At 38.5% G+C, this 26090-nt stretch overlaps 1 protein-coding gene across 2 annotated transcripts in view; it reads right to left on the bottom strand.

Moving 5' to 3' along the window:
• Positions 1-435: 435 nt before the first annotated feature.
• kremen1 (kringle containing transmembrane protein 1) overlaps positions 436-26090 on the bottom strand; it is an 86069-nt gene continuing 60414 nt past the window's right edge. Inside the window, exons 4-9 of one of the 2 annotated variants that reach the window (XM_038293348.1) lie at positions 12436-12560; positions 10016-10169; positions 7296-7628; positions 3685-3918; positions 3127-3211; positions 436-1605 (exon numbers count right to left, since the gene is read on the bottom strand). In XM_038293348.1, the coding sequence (XP_038149276.1) occupies positions 1446-1605; positions 3127-3211; positions 3685-3918; positions 7296-7628; positions 10016-10169; positions 12436-12560 (1091 nt within the window). In that variant the 3' untranslated portion in view covers positions 436-1445. The remainder of the gene's footprint in view (positions 1606-3126; positions 3212-3684; positions 3919-7295; positions 7629-10015; positions 10170-12435; positions 12561-26090) is intronic. The other variant, XM_038293356.1, reaches the window with a different exon arrangement.

The raw sequence follows: 26090 nt of genomic DNA, 5'->3' as shown, positions 1-26090 counted from the left end.
GCTAACAGTCTTTGGGTGTATTACTTGAGCTCAACCTTCTAGGCCTAAAATCTGTGTGAAAAGCCCAAACACTCAAGCCTGTTGATTCTCAAGACATTTGAAAGCTGTCTGAACGTCCCCCTTTTGTAGCTGGTCTAATGAGAACATTTCAAATAAAAACAGATGGGCCTCTCCAATGGTTCGCTGAGACAATGAAATCAAAGAGTGGTCATAAATATACAACAATATTCACCCCCTGTTTCCCGCAATCGAAAGAAGGAAAGTTAATGTGAACAATATGTTCAGTAAGTGTCCAAGACTACAATTAAGAGCACACAAATTAAACAAAATATACGTTTCAAAGCCTTGTCTGGCTTACATGAAGAGTTGCTCTAGGGATGGCTCTGGGTATACACCCCCCCCCCCCCCACCCCCCCACCCCCACACACACACACACAACAGTTCTGACTGTTTTTTTTTTTCATGGTGATGGTCTCAGTCCTCGCGTCTGCATCATAGATCATTTGTGAGTGATGGCAGTGGAAGAGAAGATCCTTAAGGCACTTAAACACCATCAAACTGAATAGACTCCTACCCACAGCGAACATGGGATGGAGGGGGGGAGGAGTGGCTGGGCTCACACCATCCTAAATATCTCTAGATGGCAGTTTGTCAACAATCCAGACCTTCCCCTAAGTTTCACAATGATATTTCTTCTCTCACCCAAATTTTTCAGCAAAAAAAAGACGAGGGGGCTCTTCTTCACTCCGGTCTTTACAATTGGACCCAAAGTGCTTTGATACCTCCATTACCATTAGTTCCCTATCCCCAAGTTATTTTCTACAGACACGTTAAAGAGAGAAAGAACAAAATTGAAGGGAAGCATCTGCAAATGGAAAAAAAAAAGACAAACATCTACGACTCTTTGGAGGGAAAGTATTCTGGCTTGTTACAGCAAATGTTCTTCCATTTGAGGCAGTTATGAGTTGTGAAGCTGTTAAGCTTTGACTGCAAGTGTCCGAGTTTTCTGTATGCGGCTCTGGATTTTCAGCCGCGAAGCTGCAGTCTGGAGGGATTTTAGAGGTATGCTGATTGCAGAGGACGGCTGCGATGGATGAAAACGGCCTCCTGCATGTTAAAAGCGTCCTTTTAAGTCCGTCAGAGCTGCGGATCTGTTTCTATGCAGCCTTATAGTTCTCCTCTCTGTCACTGTGGTCCCTTATACCCCTGCGTGACCCTCGTTCTTTGGTGCCGAGAGGAATGAGACTGCCTTGCCATCTTTTTTCTTTTTATTTGGCCAAAAGGCCATTTGGCGGCAGTCACTGAGTCAGTTGTCATTAATCACTCAGTCGTTTGCTTATTAGTCAAGCGCCTCATTGAATTTCACTGTCTGAGGGCCATGTCATCTGACAGCCCTCGTACAGAGGATTCGTGGATGGAAATAAGAGTGGAGAGCAGCAGCAGCACTAGTGGCCCACCAGAGGGCTGAGATCCCCATGATGGCTCTTTAGCTTCTTCTTGAAGAGGGAGATGGTGGAGGGCCGGTAGAGGATGATCCACGGCTCAGAGGCCACTGTGCTCTGGCTGCAGCTGTCTGAGCCACTGACTGTCGGGATGTTCGGGGTCCTGAAGGAGAAAATAAGAGCCGCATGAAACAAATATGAAGTTGATTTAAAAAAAAAAGGAAACTCCAGTACTTATCATTATTATATTAAACTTTGGATTCAGTTGTCTGAGTGTAAATTATAATAATAAATTTCACAAACATATAATCCACGTCTTTAATTATGTTTATCCATAATAAAACAAATAAAAAATAAAGTCTACAAATACATACTTGCAGATTAAACAAGAAATTAGTAGAATACAATTATCGTTTATCTTTCCTCAGGGTTTAAATTAAGCTATACCAACAGCAAGGTGACAGGCTAATGGAAAGCAGGCAATTTAATTAAAAGGTAAAAAGTACAAATAGAGAAAGACTTTAAATGAAGGACTTTGTCTTAAAAAGGGCGGCTAAAATAGTATTTTATGCTTTCTTAATCACCATTTGTAATCTGTTTTAAGTCACTAGATGTCACTACATCCCTCAGACTGGATCTTTAATCCTCACACTTTGGTAACTTTACTATCAGAAACATATGATACCACCAGTTAGAGCAGAGTAAACTAATGGCTTCATTAATAATAAGATATAGGCAGTAGGAAAAATCATATAATTCTGAGCGTTATGGGCTGCCTTATATACTGAATATGCTCTTCTATTAAAAAATGAATGAAGGGCAAATTGGCAATAGAAAAATCATAAGGGTTCAACATTTTATCTAAGTAGTCCAGCTACAACCTGACAGAATGTCACCCTGCACAGTGAGCAATGTTTCACTTATCAAACCCCTAATATTAGTGCTACCTATGATAGATTATCTTTTTTTTTTAACCAAACTAAATCAGGAGGAATAACAAATAGTTTTTATCGTGAAACATAATACAACTGAGAGGTCATTAATCATGATTTGAGAACGAGGACAGAACGGTGAGTCAGACCACTTTTTCAATTTGCTTTTAGGGAGGGATTTAAGTGTGTTTACACCTGCATTTGGAGCTGTTCACATACACCGATCTGATCCAGAATGCACAGCGTTGTGGGTTACTAATTATACTGTTACTATGAGCTACTAAACTCTTGTTGTTTATAAAAGGCCGAGGCAGATTGGGGTTATTCCATGGAGACATCCTGTTCCTTTCTCTATAATTTACACTTTTATTTAAACACATGTTTTTTTGGCTCCTCCAAGGGGTGATTTATCTGAAATAGTTAAATTTTCTGTTCAGTATGTGTTTTTTTTCTGAAGTGCTGTATGCTTAGAGAGTTCCTAATGTTTAAAAGATTAGATTTTTTCCTAAACATTGTGCTGCTGCTGCTTCAGAATTTTCCTGTCTGTAGGATCTTGACATTAAAAGAGTAAAAGGAAACTACTTATGAGAAATGATCCCACAGGATGTTTTCTTTCTTTTTTGAAACTCCTTTAACTTTTTACACTCTAAGATTGAAAATCTGCAAATGTCACGTCAGGAAAGCTGTGCACAGATGAAAAGGTTTAACATTTGTCGCTTGGTGGCTTTCGCTTCTAATATCCTCTAACTTACTTGACTGTGACGTGGAGCAGCAGCTTGGCCACCATGGCCACCACCATCAGAATGAGGAGAGCGGCCAGAGCGTAGATGGTCCACACTGCAAAGAGAGGGAGCGAATCAGTAAGAAGACATCAAACATCCTGTCACAGTAACGAAAACAAACCCTGGAAAGATTAGCAGGAGAAGAACTATTCAAGCACTGCTGGCACACCTGTTTGCAGTGTTCAGCCAGCAAATTGTCAAGAAATGGTGACACATTATCAGCGCACATCTGTTCTCCTCTGGCTGAGGAAAACAAAAGATAGTTGGATGAGCCAAAGCATGTGGGGCTCTGGGAGAGGAATGCTTTCTGCTCACTATGCATTGCTCTGACGAAGTGTCTGGTTGTGATCATCAGGGAATGCTACTGAGTGACTGTCAGGTAGTTAAAGCTCTTATTGCGCTTCACTCAGATATGGAGCCATAATAGGTCTGAACATATAGAAGTATTTCAGAAGAAAGAGGTAGCCAAAAATACTTTCCGAGTTACGGGTTCATGCTTAGATGAGAGTGTCAGGGATGTTAACATACTAGCGGTGTGGCCGGTGGTCTCGTCGCGTCCAGCCCACTGACCTGGCATGTTGTGCTCGGGTTTGCCGGGGCTGGACGTGATCACGTAGAGGATGTGCGAGGTGCGCCCGTTCGTTGTGCTGTTGGAGCGCTCAGTGACGCCGCTGGACAGCTGCGGTCCCAACGTGCTGGAGGAGTCTTCGCTTTCATCAGAACCTCTAGGAACTGTGGTTCTGGTGTCCTGCCGTCTGAGGGCTACAAAGACATGGGAGTGAAAATGAACATGTTGTTCAGAGCATGAAGCTATTTCTAAAGCCATTGATCTGTTTTGCTTTTTTTTTTTTTTTTTAGAAATATAATTACAATTATCATAAATTCTTATTGGAATAAGCTCATCCTTCAAAAAGGAATTGACCTTCTGCAGTATTTAATCTTAGCGCTTGAAGGCTGTAGTGCATCCAGTTCTATAGCATCTCTCCTTCAACAAATGACTCAACTGTTAGCTTGTTAGCAGACTCTACAGCAGAACTGCATGCGGTGAGGCTGTTTAGCCTATCCAGTGTCTTTTAAAAACAGAAATGTAGACGAGACTGGTTATTTGTTGAAGTTTTTTTTTCTTAACATAAGTTAGTCTGAGGGCAACAGTCTACTGAATTGTCTTAATCAAAGACCCAGAACCACAATTAAAGACTGCTCCATCCAGGCCCCTCTGTCTGTCGTGAATGGTGGTCGGATCAGAAAGCAGCGTGGGATATTTTTCCTACTTTTCGCATAATCGCTCAACCTGTCTGTGATGTTCCCGGAACGTCCCACATGTTTCCCATTTGAAGGCCAAATGGCATGCTTCAAACCCAGTCACAGCTGAAACACCACCATCCTCATCTGAGAGCGTTTACCCTGAAATTACCTCCCAGCCTGCCACCATGGAGATACTGAAAGGATTTAGTGGCGATAATCACACTCGGTAATCTTTCTTCTCTCTCGGCTTGGCTCCATGTTCTGTGCAGCTACAGTGTTGATGTAAAGGGTCTTATTTTCTGTCTTAAACCAAAAAAAAAAACTTTGATTCTGTGTGGTGACCTTTTCTTGGTATTGTGTCTCAATTTCTTTGCTACAAAAAGCCTCACACAAAACAAAAAACACTTTTCTGAAGAAGTCAGGAGATTCTGACCTTCAATATTGTTTTAGTGTAACTCCACTGAGCCGGAAAAATGACAGGAATATAAATAGTGACAAAGATGGAGGAGCAGGGAGGGACACCCTCTCTGTGTGTGTCCCTCTGATATTGTATGTCACCTACACTGAGTTATATCTTTGTGCTATTTACTCATTCTTAAAAAAAAAAAGTAACTTATTAAATGAGTCTCATGGATTTTAAAGAGAGAACACTTCATAAAACACAGCAGAGCAGTCTGGGATAAAACTAACGGCTTTAAATTCATCCTAGCTCTCACAGCTGTGGTCCACGCTAAGATGGGACTATAACAAGGCATACTGCTTTTTGAACATATATGTCCAACATACTTCCTTGGAGTCCAGCAGTGAGCAAACTCTGGGAAAGTAGCACAGCCTGCTGGGCTGGATTAAAAAATAAAAACAGATTAATCTAGATATGGTGAATCATCTGCAGCTGTGAAAAGAGAAAAGGCCTGAGATCTGCATTGTCTTGCTGAACATTTTAACCTTGTGTCACATTATAATGACGAACAAAAATTGTTGCAATTTTTGTTAGATCAGCACAAGGTGGGACATAACTGCCCAACTGGAAAGATAAAATAATAAGTTTAATCATTCTTATAGATAAAGTCTATATACTGCGAATTGAATAGTTTCTCAGTTCCTGTCAGCGAATAGATCAGCTCTAACAGAGTCAGGTTGGATGAACAGCATTCGAGAGTAGGGCTGCAACTAATTATTATTTTGCAAATCAGTTAATCTGTTAATAATTTTTTCAATTAACGGATTAATAATGGGATTGCAAAAGGTTCCTTAAAGAAGACTTTATACTAAATTAAACCAGGTAAAACCAAATCTTTTCCTCTTGAAGAGTTCTTAAATGCAAAACATTTACATATTATTTTACAATCGTTGTATAACTACTGCTCTAAGTGGGTTGCTCTGCCAGCTAAATATTTTAGAGTCTATATTCAATCGATTACTGAATTAGCTGGCCGTTATTTCATTAACTGATTAATCATGATTAATCCATTTAAATGTTTCATCCCAATTTGAGAGCGCTGACTTTCAACACATATTCATTTTTTAAATAATTGGATTTAGGTCTGAACTTTGACAAGGCCATTCTAAAATATGCCTTGCATATAAATCTTGTCTCTCCTTCCCTCGTGAAACAAAAAAACATTTCCCTCTTGGGATGGTCTCAGAGGGATGTAATATTTACCCAGTGTTTTGCATCTTGACCCAAACATTTAATGCTAATTTGAACTGACCACTTTTCTTTCTCTTGTTTGCTGTTTCGATTATATATGGCTTCTAGCAAACTATGATTCTTCCCTCAAAAAAGGCAATTAAGTCTAAATCGATTCACAGATATATCATAGTCCTAGAATCCTTGCACAATATGATGGACTATAGCCTATTAAGCCAATGCTGTAAACACAGCGTATCAGTTTGAAAAGGAGCAAGTAGAGCCAGATGTCAAAGGCGGGACCAGGGCAGGACTAACTTCTTTTTTAAAAGAAAAGCATTTAATGCAACCAATTGTTTAAGGTTTAAAGATATATCCAGCTCCTTCAGGACACAATGAAAGGATTTAATAAAACATTACCCCATTGCAGTCTCTATCAACACCACTGTGGTAACTTAAAAAATGTCACAGTCTTTAAACTGACCATATCAATGCGTTTTTTTTTTTTTTGCACCATGTTTGGTTTGTCTGGCATTGCTTACATTTGATCTCTGCTGCACTTTAAGAAATTGAAATATAATGAGTGCTGTACAAAACAAAATTTCGTCTAAGTCTAAGAAAACTGTTGCTGCATTATGGGTAATTCTGGTGCTAAGACCAAACCCCCGCCTTCTGTGCTGCGATTGGTCCAGTAAGTTTTAGAACACAGAGTCTGCCTAGACTGACAAGCGTTTGAATTACACATGGTGTAATTCAACTTGTCTTGCCAGGCTAAGACTAAACACCCTTTAAAAATGTTTAAAGAGTAAGCTACCTTTCTTCACAATAACTCATCTTTGAACTTTTTCACAACTTCACCCCCACCATGCTACTGGTTATCATTATGTTGGTAATTTAGAAATGTTCTAAAACAAACCTCTAAGGACATCACAGAACGTATATGCTGACAATAAATTACACATAGGTTGACTTCTGAAGGCAGCTCGTCGCATTGCACATCACCTGTCCGAATAATTGGGCTTTTCTAAAAACCATCTGTTTTATTTTAACTTCTCAACCATAAAATTTGGTTTTGATTATGTTGTTTAAAAAAGTCAATAAAATAAACTTTAGGGCTCTTACTTGAGAAAACGTCAAAATGTTTAAGAATTATGACTGAATTTTCAAGGCTTTGTACCTCACCAGGTATACCAAGAGCACCAAACTCACACTGCAGGGCAAAGGGCTATTAAGCTTGTCAGATACAGTCAGTTCAGCATCTTACCTTGGTACAAAAGAGCAAATCCATGGGCCTGATTGGTGCGATCTGAGAAGAAGTACAGAATAACAAAGTCTCCTGTGATGTTCACCAACTCCCGCGGCGGACTGCGCCAGTCAAAGCGGGCAACCACCTCCCTGGTGTAGCCGTCCAGAAGCTCCACCATGTCGGTCTGGTCAGAGATGTCAAAGAAGGTGAAATTGAAGAGGATTGCGTAGGAACCAGGGACCTGGATGGTCCAGTAGCAAACGCGGCTGGCTGCGTATTTGTCAGGGAAGTCGGGGGAGTAAACCACCCCGGTCGGGGACGTGTAGTTCCCACCACAGGCACCAACTCGAACTAAAGGCAAGAAGAAAAAATATATATATGAATTAATTACAGATGTACCTAGTGATACTAAGGATGCAACAAACACAACATGGGATTAGATGAAACACTAAATGTGATGTCCAAGTTTTTTATCAAGGCCAGGTGAATAACCTAAATGGTTAATGTTTAAGTTTTAATGCTGATAAAACACCTTTTATTATTACATACATTTGCTCATGCTGTTGGAGAAATCAACGTTACATCACCTGGTATCTAAAGCTGCAGAAAAAAGATCCATATGGGCATGAATTCCCTAAAAATGGCAAGCTTTGAATTACTTTTTTGATTTTCCTTTTTTTTAGGAAGGAAAAAATCAAACAACTGTAATTTTAAGTTGATCCAAAATGATTAAAATAAATAGGTTTAAACATCCTGTGGATTTTCCCCAAATAACAACTGGTCAAAATAAAATATCTTCATGAAATAACTTAAATATTTAAGTAAATGTTCTGAAGTTTCTACAGTGTATTTAAACTGTATTGTGACAGTGTTTGTAACAATATATCTCACATGTGATCATGTTTTCTCTTTCCAGAATTGAGACGATTTGTCTTATAGCAATCATTAAAGACAATAAGATGAATAACGTTTTAAGGACAATCAGTGACAAATAGATTTACTCAAATTGTCACTGCCTCATGAAAGGAAGGCACTGTGAGGAGTTCACTGTGCTCACAACAAGCAAAGTTATAGGAGGAGCTTGAGCTACAGTTTTTTTTAGCTCAACATGGTGGACAGGAACTGTATTGATAGAGTCACAGAGCTTGTTTGGCTGTGGTAAGCCAAACAATGCCATCGGTATCTTTGTCTATAGGTCCACCCAATTCTCCAGAGACAGAAAGAGTTAGGGGAGAACCACCACCGACTCCAAGGTCTTTATCTGGATGACCGTCAGATGTCACAGTACTTCCTTGTGTATAGTTGGGCAGAAACCACCAGTGCCAGGGAAAGGCAGTGGATGGCCAGGGTCTGCACTAGAGCTAAGGTGAGGAATGATGAATGATCAATGGCAGTGGATCGAAAGAGGACTGCGGTACATCAGAGAAGCCCGTCAGGCAGAGGCGGCAGCAACTGACTGGTGTCTGCTGGGGGTAAGGAAGGATGAGTAACAGTCCTTCTAGGGATAAGGATTTTTTTTAAAGCAGCCTAAAAATGTCTTAAGATCATTCCCTATTTCATATTTTGTCAGCAATATTTCATTTCATTTTGACTCAAAAGTTTTTGTTTTGTTTTACTTCTTCAACCTAGTTCAAAACCACAACCAGGCCATGATTGGTTGCCCCGAAATGACTTTACAGTAAAGCTCAGATTTTTCAACTTCAGCTCATCTGTATCGCTGGCCGCTTCACCACTCTTGCCAGCATGGTTTGCATAAGGACACTATGTAAATGCAGAGCCCTTGCCATGGGTTCACAATTGGTGTGAATGGACCATATCCTGTTGGAGGGGTTTCAGTGGTTAGATGATCCCAAAGGCAATGTTGTTAGGGGCCCACATTCCCCAGGTAGTGTCTCCAAAGGATAACAATCTCTGGGTTATGGGTCAGACAAACAGCGGTTCAGAAACCTGTTATGAAGACTACAAAACCAAGGTACACAACGTCGCCCAGCATGGTGGAGCCGGGACCTCCCCCCTCCCCATTGCCTGGTGGTTGGGTTGCTCCTCATGGAACCTGGCAAGGCAAAGCCCAGAGGGTTTAGCAATCCCCCAGTGGGTCCTCTGCCTGAGAGGGGAAGTATGACAGACTGGTGCAAAGGGCATTGGGCAGCAGTCAGAGGTGGAGGCGACCTGATTCAAAGAAAACCTAAACTGTTCTCAAGAACCAACCAGTTTAAATCAACTCTACCAATTCTGTAAAACAGATGTGTTAGTATCCAGCTAGGATCAACCTAGAAGTTGTTTGATCAAATTGCTTAGTAAACTGTAACGAAACATTGGTGGCTATATCACTTTTGGATTATATATGAGTGAAACAACAGATAAAGGTGTAGAAACATTTTTGTGAGTGTGATGGTCAATATATTAACATCTCTTAAAACTAGTAGAAGGGCAGTTAGTGCAGCCAAATACAATAAAAGCTCTACATTATGTATAAAATAAAGAAATGTTTACAACATTTTGCAACTGTGACGCATGGGAAATGTAAACCTATTTTGACCATGTAGTACCGAGCAGGCTTGTTAGACATTTTTAAGTCTCACAGAAAAATGTTATACTAGATAGTATTCATGGCTCAGTGTAAAATGTTCACTTTGGTATGATAGTATGCAGAGCTCACTCGGTCTTTGCAAATACAAGCAGCAACATTTAGTCACACTTTCCCCTGAAAAATCAGACTCGGAAAGCTCGGCGCTTACTGTCAAAGACGATGATCCAGCCATCTCCTCCACAGGGCTGAGTGTGATCACCGAAGCAAACATGGTTACACTCCATGTTGGATGATTTAACATGGTCTTGCAGGTCTCCTTCATTGCCACAGAAGCAGGCATATCCTGACTCCATGCCGGCAAGCTGCGAAACACAACGTTTGGAACAGAAGCCAGTTAGTGATTTTCATTTAAAATCAATTAGACATGGCAGAGAAGGAGACAAAACCCCTCAGGGACTCAGTTTGCTGATTGAGAAAATATACAATAAGATTGTCTCATGTCTTGGGAAAAAAATAATGCCTAAATGCTGCAGCAAAGTTTTTCAAGTGTTTCAGCATCATACTGTATATCACAATTGTGTTTTTTAAACTATTAAAAGTAAGCTTTTCCTTGCAGGACATATTTTTATGCATTAAGATTTTGGGAGATAGAATGACAGAGAAATCTTTACCTATAAAAAGAATGCTTAAACAAAAATAAATCTTGCCTTTATGAAGTGTGTCAAAAGTAAAGTAAAAAAAGTTATACAACATCCAATTTTAAGTCCAACACAGGTCTTGTTGTTGGGGATGGTGCTCTGACTAATTTAGAACAACAGTCTAAAGACTGACCAGTATGGGAAACGTCCTTGGTCTGGGAATATCTGCACATTGTGTCCCATGTGAAACATGATGGTAAAAGCATTTTCCTGTGGCAATGCTTTTCTTTTGCATCTAAAGAGAAGGTGATAGGAGCTGATAGAAGGACGGATAGAGCTAAATTCCAATCAGCCATGAAATAAAACTTGGCAGAGGCTGCAAAACGATAAGGATGTGAAACTAACAGCCAGAGTAAGAGCAGAATGATTTTCATTGAATCCTTCATATGTTGAAATATCCCTGCAAAAGCCCAGGTCCATATGAAACTAGGAATAAATGACTTTAAAGTTGCTGTATACAAATGTTCTTCATTTGGGATGCCCATAATATCATAAACATATCACCGTCACATATCACACTTCACTATATTAACATCATTATGGACACTTTGGAAGGCATTATCTCTTGGCTAAGATATTGCAAGTATCATAAGTGTTTATCTTGCATTCTAATAAGAATAGTCAACCTGTTGGATGGAGTCTAGATGCAGTTATCTTTCACACATGAAACACATTACAGCGTCAAAGATGCCAAAAGTCAAATGTGTTGGAAAGAGGATGAGGAACATTTGGAGTGGTAATGACAAACTGTCAGGGACAATCCTAGTTTACCAATTAGAATCCCCATTGTATGCAACTTTAACATCTTGCAGCCAAACTATTCATATACAAAGCAGGACATGCTAATGATCTGTAGGAGGAAGTTGATATATAATTCCTTTTTTCCAGATATTAACAGATCAAAAAATAGAATACCTTAATGTTTAGTTGTATGGTGACAAAAGTGGAAATGTACGTTTTGCAAGACATGATGTATGTCTTATAAGAAAGTAAATGCCATAAATAGCATATTTTATAATACAAATAGGACTTGACGATTAAGTCCTCAAAGAGCTGGAAGAGGAAAGTGAAAAAACGTAACAAAAAATCACCCATAATGTCCTCTCACTGGACGCCAGTGCTCAAAAGAATCATTGTCTTTCATTTAAAAAGGACACCATTGTTCCAGTTTCTCGTCTGAAATGCTTTTAATGAATAGAAGGTAGAAGCAACATTTCCCGCTCTCCATTTTTTATGTCATGGAGCAAGAATTCACTCAGCCTCTGCTCTCCTCACGAGCTGTAAAGTAATGTCCTTTTTGTTGCATCAACAGTGACACGAAAATGTGTGGAGCCACAGAGAGGCAGACTTCTAACCCATGTTTCAATTTTGTCAAAAAGTCCCATGGGATCCAGATTTTCAAGTATTCGTGTTTCATAAGGCCTCAATGCTTTATAAAAAAAAAGAAAAATCCAAAAGCTATTCAGTCAACATTAATTCTTTACTCTTTCCTTAAATGTGCTCAACTATGTGATGAGAAGGACCCGTCAGTGTCTGTCATTGTGGACTGGTGGAGGTGGATCTGCTGGGACAGAAAATCAACACCTGGCACAATCTGTGGTGGCAACAATGGCTGTGATGGAAAAATGAAAAAAGCATTAGAGAGGATGTGCCCAGTGGGCTGACAGCCATTCATTTCCAGCTGTCGGGTCTCATTATTGGGAGGATTTGTCATCTTCGGACTGGTTTAAAGCAGGATGTTTGATAGCTGAATAAGAAGGGCATTCAAATGACAATAAAACTGACCATGATATACATGAAAACAAAACCGACTAAAGTAAAATATGGACGATATGTTGTTTACTCATGTATTAGGAAAAAGGATTATTCAATATACTGTATTTGTCCTTTCAATTTATCTAACATAACATGATTTCAGCGTTAATCTTACCGTGTATTTCTGGCTGCGACAGAAGTTGATGCAGGTCTGAATTGTGAGTTTGTTGGAGATTTCGTGGGCCCCAGGAAGAGTCGGTGGATGACCTGTGTCTTTGTAGCAGCCTAAATTCCCGGGCACTGTAGAGAAACAGTGGAAGGGTAAAAAATGACATTAGGCAAATGACCAGGAATAAGCTAAAGAAGATCTTAAAGTTCAGCAGTCAGGTTAATTTCTATTAGAACACAGTAATATTCTCTCTAAAACACAATATTTATAAGATTGTTTTGTATGTTTGTAGCTGGTTTTATAATGAAAATGCTCTGATGTACAAATAAAAAGGCTTTCACTACAGTTATTGCAGAAAGTTTAACCATAACCCTATAGCAATGTTGCACGTGAAAGTTAATGGGCCATTTTCTATGTTTAATTTTTAGATTTTAATTGGCTTTCCTTGATTCATTGTGTAATGCAGTAATATGACAAACATCAATACATTCACAAACTGAAAGCTATTTCCATGGGAGTAAATAAGAACATAACATCCTCCTAAAGAGGGGGGTAAATCCAGCTACAGGGCACAGAAGACCTCATTAAAAAGAGATGGACATGAGCAGAACTGTCTACCATGCTTTAAGACACAACGCTTCGCCAAATAAGATATATTTCTTTTACATATCAAGGGATATGTAAGTTGGATATCAAATACAGAAATATTTTGTTTTTGGGTACAATAACAACATAGTGTCTGGATCCAAAGTTTGAAAAGTCCAGAGGCTTCTGAGCTGTTTGTCCCCTGATGTTGCATGCCAGCACTGTCCCAGAACTGAGACTCTCTGGAGGCGGCATCAAACTGACAAAGAGAGCTGCTGATGGCAGCTTCCACCGGCGAGAAACAGCTTCACTCTGCTGTCCTGGTTTTATTTTAGAATTATTAATACGTAAACAGAAATATGTTAAGTTTGACAGTCAAACCATCTTGGATTGGACTAAAGTAACCTTGATAAAGACCACACACACGGGCGCAGAGTTTGGGTCTGGTGCCAAAGTTAGCTTTTCAGCTGCCACGAAAGCCCATGTCCAGCAGGATTCTCTAAATTCTGTTTATGAAGGAATGAAGCACAAAAGCTTTAAGAAGGAAAGTGTGAGATGTTTTAAATTCCACCACAGACTGGTGGGTAGAGGGAGAAAGGACATAAAACAGACCCGCTCTTTGCTGTTGACCGTAGAGTGACCGTTATTTGGTCTTCCACCATGCTGTGTTTAACAAATGACTCAGCAGCTGAAGACAGTCGTCTAACTCTGTGGCACAAGCAATAAATCATGGACAGTATTCTTTTTTTGTCAGCCTCAGCCAAGCCACGGCTTCAGAGGAAATAAATATGGTTGTCTGGGTCATTTACCAGGACTCAGAGTAACACGCTCGCAAAGTTAGGAGCTGAATTATGTGACAGGTTAAACGTGGCAATAATGAGAATGTTTCAGGTTCTCAGCGTTTTCATATAGAGGGCAGAGAGACAGCTGGGGAAGCAGTTTCTTTAATATCTTCTACTCAGATATGCACCAGAATGACCCCTGAGGAGAGTGCAACCTGGCAGAAGAGAAGAGAGGAGAGATAAACACCTGGTTGGAAACTAGCAACCTCCCTCTAAGCAGAGCAGGTAGCACTTCAATGATGCTTTATGAAATGCAAAGGAGGAAAACTGGCTTCTGCAGTGCTCAGCAGCTCAGATTAAAGGCAGAAATGGTCTTTCTTTCACTTTGCTTTGACTGGAAGATTTCCGACTGCAGTCGATTTATCGTCCTTTGTCCTCTTCTAGTCTCACTTCTAGCTGTTAAGCAGCAGGTAGGATTGTATCACAGTAGAGCAGCTTTGGATCTTTTTCAGATCTTAAGACAGAGAAGAGGTTTTGCATATTGATATGTGATTATCCCCAAAAGTGCCCTGGATTTTGAGGCCTGAAAAACTCCAGAAGAAAACAACTATCACAAACATCTGCGCTGCAGACTCAGCGAGCACAAATATCTACATAGAAGGGGGGGAAAAATAGCTTAACACACTTCAAAGCTGCTGGAGGAATTTAGGCGTTAATGAGCCAGAGGGGAGAAATGGAGGAAACACGAGGTGCTCCAATCCAGACCAATGAAAAACTTTGGAGATCACAGCAGGAAGCAACTCTGCTGAACCCTCTGTCTCACAGCTTGCTTTGTTTACCTTCCTACAAAGCAACACAGTAAGCCTAACAGCAGCTCATGTGTTGCTCTGCCAGGGAACAGAGGAAGAGCATCCCAGAATGCACCAGAGAGGCAGAGAGAGGTACAAAACACAGGAGCATGGGCTGGAGAACATCAAACGTATGCAGCCGGCTTTGGCAGCGAGTTCATGCAAGCAGGTAGATGAGCCGAGGCGACAAACGTGTTATTATGGGAACAAAATCTGAAATTCCTACGACACCTGGAGACTTAAAGCAAAAACAGAAAACCCCAAAGAAACACTTAAAGGTCGTCTCTCTCTAATTATTTTAAATAGACTTAGATTTGCCTTTTCGTATTAACACAGTGTTCTAGCTGAGACAAGGCAGGGGACATGAGGTCAGATATGAGGTCGATGAATTGCTTTAGAGATCCAGTAAAAGATCACTATTTGTTCCAGGCAAAACGACAACAAAGACTCTCAGTGAGTCATTTTAAACATCCTTATTTTTCTTTATTTCAAGCAAATTGAATACTTTGAATCCTCTTTGTTGTACTTTACTGAATACAATAAATCAATAAGCTGCATTCTTGAGTTAAAATAAAACCCAAAATGTCAGCAAGTCTTAAAAGAAAGGCTGTAATGTTGTTTAGAGGCACGGTTTTTCCACTTAACATAACTGAAACAAATAATGGCATGATCTCTAATATTTACTTGAATAGGGAAAAATTAGACCCAAGTTTTAAATAGGAATTAAATTGTAATAAAAAATAGTTTTTGGTGATACATTCACCCCATAAAAACAAGAACAATGCACAAAACTTCAGATATTTTTGGAAAAGCTAAAAATCCCCTTTTGTATGTAATTTTCTAAAAATATTAAAGGTTTAAAACTCTTCTAAGATTTATTTTTGGTCTTTTCAATAGATTTTCGGGGTAATGCCTCAGAGGAATCTAAAAATGTATTACAAAGACAATCTGCCTCTAGAGGCAACATACTTCATCCAGTTTAGTGGTGTCAGTCTACAGCCATTAAGAATTAAGTCCAAAGCCATTAAAATATAGAGAAATGCTGATTAATTTTAGTTAGATAGAAATTTATGAATCATATGTTAACTTTAGTAGGGATAATCATATGAGCTATTCAAACAAGTTATTGTTTTATTGTTTTTTGGATCTAATATTCAAAACTGATAAAAATAAGCGTGGGCAGGGGGGTGTTTTAATGCATGTTAAGTGAGTGTCAGCTAATTGGAACACTGAACTGGTTAACCATCGAACTTTGCAATAACTTCTTCAATTGGACAATAAGCAAGTAAAAAAAAGTTTTTTATGTTATATTTTTAAGAAGAAAATTGTTGGGATTCATGTCTATGCAGGACATAGACATGAATCCCAACTGGTGATTTTGTTTCTTCCTCTTTAGATTCCTCATTGAGGAATCACAGACTTGTGAGTGAGTTTCTGCCTTCACATTCCTGGGCGTGGGAATATGAAAGGTCAGTCTAAGGCGGCTGATTGACAGCGCCCATACAGGCCTCAAACAAGATCTCTCTCCGGAGGGGTTTATGTGTGGGGGGTAAAGGCATGAGGTTTGCACAATACGTAATTACACTCACAAAAAAACAAACATTTTCCAGACTTTTCTTTTCTTCTCTCTTAAATCAATCTAAAACTTCACTTTGCTGCTTTTGCACGTCTAATCGGTTAGATTTCATTTCAATGTCTCTACAGTTTATTTTTCCAAAATGACATAAATCTGTTCAACAACTAATAATGAAACATTTCCTCATACTTTAAAATCTAACAATCGTTTCATTCAAGATGTAGATAAAGAAGTTGGATTCGTATCCTTGACTATGATTAGACATTTTTTTTTCATTCCATACATATAAATGATGTGATTTAGTATACAAATAAAAAACAAGTTTATATTTAAGAGAAAATTTGTATTTTGAACTATCTGTAAACATTTTTTTAAATATATTTAATGTTTGACAAACTTTTTACCTTTGAAATTGAACTTTCTGAGACAAGTTAAACAAAAGGTAGAGTTTCAGGAGAGATCTGATGGCCGTTTATTACATTTATGTGGTTTACAAGGCAAGCATTGATTGACTTCATAAATGTGTTATTTATTTCATTAAAATAACTTGAAAAAGAACATAATTTGTTAGTATAAATTAGAGTACATTTTAAACTCCTTTATGCTCTTCATAATAATTGTGCAAAGTAGGTATATTTATAGCAGATTTATAAAATATTTGCTTCTAACAGAATGAGAGTTGCTCGATTGATTAACAATTATTAAGATGCTATAATATTTCACAACAAACCACAACAGAGTGGTTCTTCTAACATAGAGAAAAGGCCCTGAGCAGTTTCTGTTCTTTTGAAAAACAGAGAAGCGGCGCAGTCTTCAGAGAAGTGCAACACCTGAAGATTTTGCAATCGCTATGGCTGCCAGAGAGATAACCTCTAATGAAAATAAATGCAGGCATGATGAGGCAAAGCTGAAGACAACTTTTCTCTGTGTTGGTTCACCTGCTTTATATTACTGCAGCTTTGCTTAGCAAATCACATTAATTCAAAAGTCTTATTATAGAAATCTGTGAAGTAACAGAACCTCTGTTGGTTTTTGTCCAAGTTTAAGCTGAAAAGAGAATAAAAACTGACGATGTAGAAGATATGGTTTAAAAAAAAACAAAAAAAACAAAAACATGATTGTTTTAGTTGCGTCACTGCCTCATTAACATCCAATCCAAAAGTCATTAGTGCCTCCGTAATAGAAAGTGGCAGTTAAACAAGTGAGGCTGTAGGAGTTTATGCAGGATTTTAAAAGCTCATTTCTCAAGTGCTTAAATGATTATTGCAATAATAAATAACAAGTTTTTCAAAATTCTAGAAAAGTCTTCCAGCATCTTATTAATCCACTAAAATCAGGCTAAACATCTAAAGGTGATGCACACACATCCTTGATTGTTGCTCCTCTGCCTTTATTCCCAGCATTGTCTAATTTTTTTAGTTGTGCTCTGGCCTTGTTTATTACTGCCTTTGTGTTATAGTATATTCAATATGTAAACAAATACAGCTGCTTCATTTCATCAAGCCTGTGATTACTGTAGTAGACTGCAACACGGTCCGCAAGGACATAAGGAAAAATGGAAAAATATACCCACAAAGCTCCCCCAGGAGTTTTTTTAAACTTAGCATTGTTTGTCAAGAAATGGGAGTTGCTGTTGTCTTTCAGTTGCTTTGTTTTTCTATGGGTATCATAAATTCTCCAGCCTCTAAATGGAACAAGTTGGCAATTTAAAGTGAATTTGCTATTGTGCAGGATGAGAAAATGTAACATCTCTAACATATGGATGTACCCGACCATATTTCTTTATTTGCATAAGAGCCTTTATGTTACACAGGTACAGCTTTTAGAAGTCGTACTCTGGCCAAGTGATTTCTCTTTGTTTGTGTGTGTGGGGTGGAGACTTACAACAAGATGGAGACAGAGCAGATCAATGTCCCTGCTTGGGGCCTTGGGACAGTGACTAACCATCTAATTAGAGGGAAGGGGGAAGAAGTAGGCCTTTAAATGAATAATTAGTCTACTCTCTGAGTCTGAACAATGCAGGAAAGACATGAAAAATGGCCACTGCACTGTATGGGCGCCTCTGCCGACAAACCAAATAGGCCGTGTCCCGAGGAGAGCCGGGAGACTGGATACCGAGGAGATTTAGAGATGAAAAGATGAGCAGATACTTTGTGGCCACCTCAGGTAAAAGATAAGCACTCCATTTATCATCAGAGTTTCAATGGGACTAACATCTCATTCGTCTGCAGTGACAGCCTCTACTGCTTATCTGGCCACCACACGGTAACTTCAGCGTCCCTCGCTTTCTCTTTACACTTTTTAAAAATTGATGTAAATAAATTGAGCTTCAAATCCTGGACTGGAAATGGCACTGCAGAGTAAAAGCTTCTCATTCTTTAATCATTCAGCTCCTAAAAATGGCACAGTGGTGCAGTGGTACTCCAAAGGTGCTGAAGGCGACTGAAGAAGACATTTGGAGACCCGTTAAGTAGACAGCTGTGTATAAGACAACAGAAACACCTGAAAATACCCCTTGAAGTCCAGTAAAGCCAGCGTTAGTTTCTCCAATAGTTTAATTTCAAAGAAATGCAGAAAAATAAGGGGATTTTTTAAGGAAGTAATCAATTTTTTTTCTGTCAGTTCAGATTTTATACTAAAACAAAACCATGATTTAAAATCAAAGATATTTGGCTTGTTTTACAACAAAAAAAGCCCAATAAACAGCTCAGTCAAATGGATTTAGTGGTTTGGAATCATTCACTATCAAAACATTTAAAAAAGTCCATAAATACTTTCATTTATTATCATTAAAGCTAAAAATCCACCCCCTGCTTTTTGCTAACCACTGCTGTACATATTTGTAGAGTATTGGTGCACAGATTGCAGTTTTCTAGCTTCATTGATCATTAGGAAAACCTAACCTGCCGATTCTTATCTTGGCTGATACTGATCTTTTTTTTATAAATTACCCTGTCAGGTGTTATAAGGCCACAATCCATCACCATGGGTTCAATTGTATCTTAAACAATGCAAACTTGTTTTAACTGCACATGAGGTGAAATTACATATTTACAGAGGCTTTTTTTCAGACATTTTCAGAGAAAGAGATTAGTTCCACGTAAAAGTATCGGCCGATCATCATCACTCAAAACATGACTGGAAATTGGGGTTGATTGTTTGATCGGCTGGCTGATCAATCAGTGCATGAAAGTGGAAAAAACATAAATAGGCAATAAGTTTATAGTCAACAGAAGAGTGATTTACTGTCTGTATGTCATTGTCACAACACTAAACAAGATGTCAATATCATAATATTTGAGTGTCAAAAATATTTTTGACAATTTTACCTAAAGATAGAAGAGATCTGATCAAATATCAGTGTAAGACTTCAACATACAATTAATCAATCAAAATTAGCTCCAAACCATCCAATGAACAAGAAGACTGATTTAATTTTTGAAAGTTTTTAGATTATAGCCAAGAAAATATTTTATTAAATATAAAAAAAGAAAAACACAGTCCACTTAAGCACATGTGTCAAACTATTAGGTGTATTTTTTTATTCATTTGGCAGATGATGGAGTTCTATTAGTGACCATCCAATGAAAAACAGATACTAAGAACCAAATATGTAAAGTTAGTGTTTATTTTTCAGCATTTACTAGATGTTTTCACCCAAAGAGGATAAAACACTGCAGGTTTATTAAAGTTAAAAATGCAAGGAGGTTGAAATTGCTGCTCCCCCTCCAACCTCAACTTAATGCCTAAACATTCTTTGACTTCAATGTAGATAAAATCTAAACACCATGATGGCTGAAATACATTTACATAATGGAATGGAAAGGTCATATCTCAAGAAAGGTGTCCTCTGACATCTTTCCTTTTTGTTAATTGGCCCCTCTCAGGATGCCTCTTAGCTTCATCCTGCAGGACCAGCATAGGTTTGTTATTCTACAAAATATCACAACAGGTTAGAGTGTGTTGAATTCAATCCCCTAAAGAGATCACAGTTCAGTTCAGTTTATGAAATATAAGAAGCAGGAGGAGGCTTCAGGAGCAACAGGAAGGTCAGCTGAATTACAAACAATATGAGTAATTCATCTACAGTCTGGACTAGGAGGGTTCATGCTCTGACATAAACTGGAAAGCTCTGCTGCGTGAGGAATAGACCAAGTCCTTAGGGATGGGGGAGGGGTCAACAGCTGTTTTTCCAGCTTGTCGAAAAAAGTAAGACCTGCAGATGCCTTCACATAAGGGTTTCCAAAAGTCTTCAAAAAATCCTGTTACGTTCGTCAGAAAGCTGTCCCCTCCACCCCTTTCATCTCAGCAGTCGGTGGTTTAGATGCAGCAGTTTGGCAGCCGACACCAATGTGATCACATAAGAATAATTTAGAATCTTCTGTAGTTGTCAGTTTTTTATGCGCAAAAAAAGCGTCATTGTAGCTGACAGTGGCTGTGGTTGATTCATTGGAGAGAGCTTTGTGTTTACAATGGAAATTAAACACTATCCTCTGACTCTAAGTATCTCTCTGCAGAATAATCTAAAAAAGGCAATATTTCTACAGCTTATATTGACTAAATAGTTTCATTTAAAGTACGTCAGAAATCTGCAAAATAAAAAGAGACTACCCACGCATCAAAGAGAGAAAGTAACTAAATATCTATTAGAAAAATATATTAATTTTATCTAAATAAAGCAATCTTGATGTGCTTTTGAGCATTAGCCAACACTTATAAACCTCTAAGTCTCCTCCTCCTCCCTCTGAAGATGAGCACAAAACCGAACAATGGCCAGTCTCCTTGTTCTCATTAGCAAACATCCTACAAGCCCAGCTCCCCTGGTAATCAATACCTTTAATACTCTAATGGCCCTCAGCTAATTTAACTGGACCGTATCTGCAGAACCAGGAACTGGATGAGGGAGGAAATCTTTGCAGTATCCTGGTTGTTTGCTTCCTTTCAGCAAAGCAGAAAGCTATTTCTTCCTTAAAAACAGGTGTCTGCGATACTGCAGGACACCTCTGTCTTCAGAGATTTGAAATCCACTTATTAAAGTCTCAACATTTTAGTTTGTCAATAGAAAACAGACACATTCTACTTACAAGTAAAAATACAAAACCCTTCCTACACCTTGTGTAGATGGCAAAATCTCCTAATATATATTATTTTTCTTTTGTTGCACTTCTATGATATCACAGTAAAAAATCTTTTGAAGAAATCTAATCTTGACGACCTAAAATGAACTTTGCTAATATTCTATTAAAACTTTGAAGAAGTATTGCAATTTGCACTTTAGGGTACCTAAAGGGTTTCTGTAGGATTTTAGGGACTAATTTAACCTTGGAAGTTGGTTAAATTTTTATATGTTGAACAATTTCCAGGTAGATATTTGTGGTAAACAACTATTTTAACTAGCCAAACATTTCTAGAAAACATTTAGATTTTTTTTTCATATATTATAAAATCAAGCTGTTAAATTAGAGTAATCTGTAATCACAGTAATCATATTTTCCTTTTCATTTATCTCTAAGTAAACTGTGTTTTGAGAATTTCCAGTTAGTATTAAGTTGAGTGAATGTCATACAAAAACAATCCAAATACTTAGAAACTTGAAGTGAACTCTAGACAGTTTTTTTTATCACGTAGAGCTAGCCAACTACATATTCTAAAGTGAATTTGCAAAAAGGTTATCTAAAGACAGAAACAGAGTTATTTGTGCCAGTGCACAGCTGTGTGTATGTGTGTGTTGAATTATTCTTCTACAAATGAATATGTATAAAATAAAAAATAATAACAATTATATATAAAAAAAAAATAATAAAAAAAATGGGATGGGGGTTGGCCTAATGGTTAGAGCAACGCAATTGTGCTCTGAGGTTGCCAGTATCCGTTACATCCCCACAGCCTGCACTCTGGGTTCCTTAGTAAATACCCTTAACCCCACACTGCTCCCTGGGCACTGCACAATGGCAGCCCACTGCTCCCCAATGGGATAAGTTAAATGCAGTGGTATATTTCTCCAATGCTCGATTATTATTATTATTATTATTATTAAAAACTTTTTAGTCATTTTTTTCCAAACATATCAGTCCGTGTGGATGGCTGAATCCTTCCAACAGATTTCCTTTATTTAATAAATTCTTAAATTGATAATATTTAAATAAATCTTTTTTTCTATATAATTTAAAGAGAGTGGTTTCCTTTAAATGATAATTATATGGGAACATCTGTAGAAAAACAGAGCTGCTGTGGACAGACAGAGCTAGAAAAAACAGCTAGAAGCCTAACAGAGGGGAGGGGTGATTGATGTTTGTGTAGCACTGTAGTATTGCCAAACCACATTCCTCATAAATATTCTTAAAATATATGTATCTAAATATTTTCTTTGAAAATGTTTCATAAAAACTAACCAAGCTATACAAATTACAAAATATGATTATGTTTTATGCTGGCTATTACTTTTTTTGTTGCCAGTAATGTTAAAAAATATCTACCGGTATTTGTGTGCACATTTGGGAAAGTAAGAAAGATAAACGGGGCAGTAAACATATTACACAGTTGACATCCTCATGATAAGCTTTTATTGACAATTAGCACCGCTTTCTGAATTCTTGCTCTAAGGCGGTCCACATGACAGGCCTCTCTGGGTTTTTCTGATTTGCTGTAGCTGCCTGCAATAAATCCATCTTTGTATCTTAAAAAGTCACGATCCCCCACCCCTATTACTAATAGGACTGGAGAAAAACAAAATCCTTAGACCAAAACAGCCACTTAGACAGCATGACTGGCCTCAGTCCAAATCGGATCCCATAATTAGCTCAGTATACCAAAGGGTTCTCTGTCTCAGAGTGTAGATATCTGCCTGGATTAACACTGTTTGATCTGGAATAACAAACCAATTCAAGCACACACCCATCTCTACATAGTGGTGTCTGAACCTGCTGCAGTTTGCAGGCAAAAAGCTTTGGTTGTGGTGAGAGCTGGCATCAGACCACCTAGGGAAAGTATTCTGTCTCTAAAAACAATAAAGACTGAGATAAATTATGCAATCAGAAATCCGAAAGGATCACAAGGTCAACCACAACCGCCATGAGGCAGGGCTGAAACTGAACTTTAGTCTGGGCTTAATTTCCAAACCACATTAGGGATTTTGTCTCAACATTTCTTTTTTTAATCCACTGTGTCTTTTTTTTTTTTCTCAAGGCAATTAACTACTAATTTAGCTTCAGTAAAAATGCGGAACTCCAAGCTGATTCCCATCACTTAGTTTTGTTTCACAGAACTGCTTGTGTGGATTACGTAATATTTTAAACGTCATCAAATCAACACTTAATCTGTCACTTTTGAAACAATCAGGATAAAGGACCCGCATCCATATGAGGATTATTTTTAACAAAGTCTGTCAGAAAATTCCATATATTTTCATCTGTGCTAGTTTGCTTATTGAAATTCAAAAGTTGTACAGGTTTCAATGTTTGAACATTGAGAGGATGTGACACTGGTCTCTTTAAAGTCAGCAGCAAACAATCCAGAGAGGAGAGCAACTACTTACTGACTTAACATAGAATGGTCTACACAAAAGTCTATCTAAGAAGTTAAAAGGCAGTCTCATTTATGTTCTTATGCATTTAGTTTCTTATGTCGCTGGTACTTAGACCACTGTTTCTGAAAACACGTGAATAAAAGAGTCTGAGTTACCTTGGGGTAAGTCACAAAGGTCAGAGTTCCTTTATGAAGCTGTTCTATGAAGATGTGTTGACACTTCTCATAAAAAACGCTTTGCTGTTGACCAGATGCCAATTTAAGCAGATTTTACATACATATATGTATGTATATATAATCGGATAGCCAAATGTTGCTTAAACAACCCTTTTAAGACATTAAACCAGGTGAAACTAAAACTTTTCCACTTAAGGAGTTCTGGATAGAGCTTTTTGACAGACAAAAACTTTTTTTTCGAATCTTAAATGCAAATATATATATATATATATATATATATATATATATATATATATATATATATATATATATATATATATATATATATATATATATATATATATATATATATATATATCAATATATATATAAAGATAGATAGATAGATAGATAGATAGATAGATAGATAGATAGATAGATAGATAGATAGATAGATAGATAGATAGATAGATAGATAGACTCACCGGCCACTTTATTAGGTACACCTGTCCAACTGCTCGTTAACACTTAATGTCTAAGCAGCCAATCACATGGCGGCAACTCAGTGTATTTAGGCATGTAGACATGGTCAAGACAATCTCCTGCAGTTCAAACCGAGCATCAGTATGGGGAAGAAAGGGGATTTGAGTGACTTTGAACATGGCATGATTGTTGGTGCCAGACGGGCTGGTCAGAGTACTTCAGAAACTGCTGATCTACTGGGATTTTCACGCACAACCATCTCTAGGGTTTACAGAGAATGGTCCGAAAAAGAAAAAACATCCAGTGAGCGGCAGTTCTGTGGGCGGAAATGCCTTGTTTATGCCAGAGGTCAGAGGAGAATGGCCAGACTGGTTCGAGCTGATAGAAGGGCAACAGTGACTCAAATAACCACCCGTTACAACCAAGGTGGGCCGAAGAGCATCTCTGAACGCACAGTACGTCGAACTTTGAGGCAGATGGGCTACAGCAGCAGAAGACCACGCCGGGTGCCACTCCTTTCAGCTAAGAACAGGAAACTGAGGCTCCAATTTGCACAAGCTCATCGAAATTGGACAATAGAAGATTGGAAAAACGTTGCCTGGTCTGATGAGTCTCGATTTCTGCTGCGACATTCGGATGGTAGGGTCAGAATTTGGCGTCTACAACATGGAAGCATGGATCCATCCTGCCTTGTATCAACGGTTCAGGCTGGTGGTGGTGGTGTCATGGTGTGGGGAATATTTTCTTGGCACTCTTTGGGCCCCTTGGTACCAATTGAGCATCGTTGCAACGCCACAGCCTACCTCAGTATTGTTGCTGACCATGTCCATCCCTTTATGACCACAATGTACCCAACTTCTGATGGCTACTTTCAGCAGGATAATGCGCCATGTCATAAAGCTGGAATCATCTCAGACTGGTTTCTTGAACATGACAATGAGTTCACTGTACTCAAATGGCCTCCACAGTCACCAGATCTCAATCCAATAGAGCATCTTTGGGATGTGGTGGAACGGGAGATTCGCATCATGGATGTGCAGCCGACAAATCTGCGGCAACTGTGTGATGCCATCATGTCAATATGGACTAAACTCCCTGAGGAATGCTTCCAGCACCTTGTTGAATCTATGCCACGAAGAATTGTGGCAGTTCTGAATGCAAAAGGGGGTCCAACCCGTTACTAGCATGGGGTACCTAATAAAGTGGCCGGTGAGTGTAGATAGATATCACAACCAATAAAGATCTGCATTAACTCAGTTGATAAACTGTAGAGCTGATGTGCCTTTCTCTGTTCCCACTTTCCCAGTTGCCCCCAACAAATGTGAAGGAATGCAGGAAGAAATCTGTTTAGCCTGAGAAAAGCCACAAATTAACGAGAACAACATGTAATCTCCACACAGAAACCCTGTAAAATGATTGTTGATCAATAAAACTCAACTGAAACAGGAAATTAAACAGAGAAAGCAATTCTCAACAGCAAGTACATCTGTGCCGCAAACATTGTTTTCAATGTCCTCAAAATGTATCAGCTTGTACATCATCGGAGAAGATGGACGTTTAACTCAGTTGAGGTCAGAAAGGTCAAAGAGGTATTGGTCTTATGAGCCTTTGGGTGGACATGGAACAGCATTCCTGGCATGTACACGTACAGAACATCTGGTGGCACTCACAAATTCCTCACATGTTTCTCAGGTGTCACCTCGACTT

The sequence above is a fragment of the Cyprinodon tularosa genome, unplaced genomic scaffold (assembly GCF_016077235.1).
Source record: "Cyprinodon tularosa strain WSP-4 unplaced genomic scaffold, ASM1607723v1 ctg109, whole genome shotgun sequence".
In the NCBI taxonomy this organism is placed as follows: Eukaryota; Metazoa; Chordata; class Actinopteri; order Cyprinodontiformes; family Cyprinodontidae; genus Cyprinodon; species Cyprinodon tularosa.
The sequence above is the reverse complement of the archived record's forward strand: the minus strand, read 5'-3'. Positions and strand labels throughout refer to the sequence as shown.